This window comes from Penaeus japonicus, unplaced genomic scaffold (assembly GCF_977035675.1).
Source record: "Penaeus japonicus unplaced genomic scaffold, GWHDUDI00000001_assembly GWHDUDI00000005, whole genome shotgun sequence".
In the NCBI taxonomy this organism is placed as follows: domain Eukaryota; kingdom Metazoa; phylum Arthropoda; class Malacostraca; order Decapoda; family Penaeidae; genus Penaeus; species Penaeus japonicus.
In genome coordinates, this window is record NW_028234407.1 from 5704102 (window position 1) to 5706601 (window position 2500).

The window sequence follows — 2500 nt, forward strand, 5'->3', positions numbered from 1 at the left end:
GCTAACTCCATTACCATATTTAGAAGGTATGAGGCTAACTCCATTACCATATTTAGAAGGTATGAGGCTAACTCCATTACCATATTTAGAAGGTATGAGACTAATTCCATTACCATATTTAGAAGGTATGAGGGAAACTCAATTACCATATTTAGAAGGTATGAGGCTAACTCCATTACCATATTTAGAAGGTATGAGGCTAACTCCATTACCATATTTAGAAGGTATGAGGCTAACTCCATTACCATATTTAGAAGGTATGAGGGAAACTCCATTACCATATTTAGAAGGTATGAGGCTAACTCCATTACCATATTTAGAAGGTATGAGGCTAACTCCATTACCATATTTAGAAGGTATGAGGCTAACTCCATTACCATATTTAGAAGGTATGAGGGAAACTCCATTACCATATTTAGAAGGTATGAGGCTAACTCCATTACCATATTTAGAAGGTATGAGGCTAATTCCATTACCATATTTAGAAGGTATGAGGCTAACTCCATTACCATATTTAGAAGGTATGAGGCTAACTCCATTACCATATTTAGAAGGTATGAGGCTAATTCCATTACCATATTTAGAAGGTATGAGGCTAACTCCATTACTATATTCAGAAGGTATGAGGCTAACTCCATTACCATATTTAGAAGGTATGAGGGAAACTCCACTACCATATTTAGAAGGTATGAGGGAAACTCCATTACTATATTCAGAAGGTATGAGGCTAACTCCATTACCATATTTAGAAGGTATGAGGGAAACTCCATTACCATATTTAGAAGGTATGAGGCTAACTCCATTACCATATTTAGAAGGTATGAGGGAAACTCCATTACCATATTTAGAAGGTATAAGGCTAACTCCATTACCATATTTAGAAGGTATGAGGCTAACTCCATCACCATATTTAGAAGGTATGAGGCTAACTCCATTACCATATTTAGAAGGTATGAGGCTAATTCCATTACCATATTTAGAAGGTATGAGGGAAACTCCATTACTATATTCAGAAGGTATGAGGCAAACTCCATTACTATATTCAGAAGGTATGAGGGAAACTCCATTACTATATTCAGAAGGTATGAGGCAAACTCCATTACTATATTCAGAAGGTATGAGGGAAACTCCACTACCATATTTAGAAGGTATGAGGCTAACTCCATTACCATGTTTAGAAGGTATGAGGCTAATTCCATTACCATATTTAGAAGGTATGAGGGAAACTCCATTACCATATTTTCCACAGTTGCGACAGCTGACCTTAACCCTGCACACCAACCCCAAGGAGCATGATAAAGCCATAGAGTCCTACACGTACAAGATCTCGTACACCAAGGATAACGAGGCCATCATCAGTGAGCTAGTCACCAGGATGTGAGTACTTTGTTACAACTCAAGGTTTTTTTGTTTTTTTTTCCTCTGGAAGATTGGTAAGAAAAGAAGTTTAAAAGTATTAAGATATAGGGCCCATTTGCCCCCTAAGTATTATCAACTTTCAATATACTGCATTAAGGAAAAAACGTGTACCTTTTACCATTCTACAGTGACTCAGTTGAAAAGAAGCATGATGTTAGAAGGTCAACCCAGAAGATGCTACGTACAGTCCTCCTCCTCACCCAGTCTCTCAAGCCATTGCCCAGTAAAATCTTCCTCACCATGAAGCTCACATACTATGATGAGGGTAAGTATTGAGACAGAGAGACAGACAGACTGAATGCTGTATATATTATATACAACATTCCAACTATCCAGTTATCTTCTATAAAATGAAAAGAGATGCGTGTGTTGTTATACTTACTTTGTGTTCCCTGTGCCTTCTACAATGAGATCCCTCTGTTATCGATATTCCAGTTACACCCCCTGAGTATGAGCCGGTGGGATTCAAGCCTGCAATCCCCTCAAGCAGCCACAGCCTTGGTGACCCAATCACAATAAAGGTAAATACTTGTACCAGCATTCTAAAGCAAAGTTATCTTTTGCAGGGCTGTTGAAAAGTCATTTTCACTCAGAAAGTGTTGCAACAAATTTTCTGCAGATCAGCAAATGATCAACAGTGAAGGGAATTTTTTTTTTTCTAACATATGGTGATGACTTACTTACTCAGATGGTAGTGATTCAGACTGATTATTTAGTTTTCTCATAGGAAAAGAGATTAGATTAAAGGGGTATGGCCAGGAAGTCTTTTGGTAGTGAATATAGAATACATTACTTTTGGAAAGTTGAATTATTGAAACTGAATCTGTATATATTGTACACATAGTCAATAGTTTATAAGTAGCAGCTGTTTAAAAATGATGTTCTATAAAGTTTTCCAAGACACCTTATATTCATATATTATTTTAGATATAAAGAAGCATTGTGTTACCATATATATTGTAGTCTATATAACTTATTAAAGTAAACAAAAGATGGGTAAGAAAATTAGTCACTTGTTTATTAATCAACAGGTTGGTGATATATCTACCCCTTTCCATACTGTTAAGCTTCGGGTAACTGT

At 36.4% G+C, this 2500-nt stretch overlaps 1 protein-coding gene across 1 annotated transcript in view; it reads left to right on the forward strand.

Moving 5' to 3' along the window:
* The window catches only part of LOC122251462 (uncharacterized), a 16306-nt gene that overhangs the window by 5342 nt on the left and 8464 nt on the right, over nucleotides 1-2500 (forward strand). Inside the window, exons 5-8 of the mRNA XM_086536879.1 lie at nucleotides 1250-1377; nucleotides 1548-1684; nucleotides 1855-1940; nucleotides 2451-2500. The exon at nucleotides 2451-2500 is cut by the window's right edge and continues 40 nt beyond it. Coding sequence (XP_086393005.1) covers nucleotides 1250-1377; nucleotides 1548-1684; nucleotides 1855-1940; nucleotides 2451-2500 — 401 coding nt within the window. The remainder of the gene's footprint in view (nucleotides 1-1249; nucleotides 1378-1547; nucleotides 1685-1854; nucleotides 1941-2450) is intronic.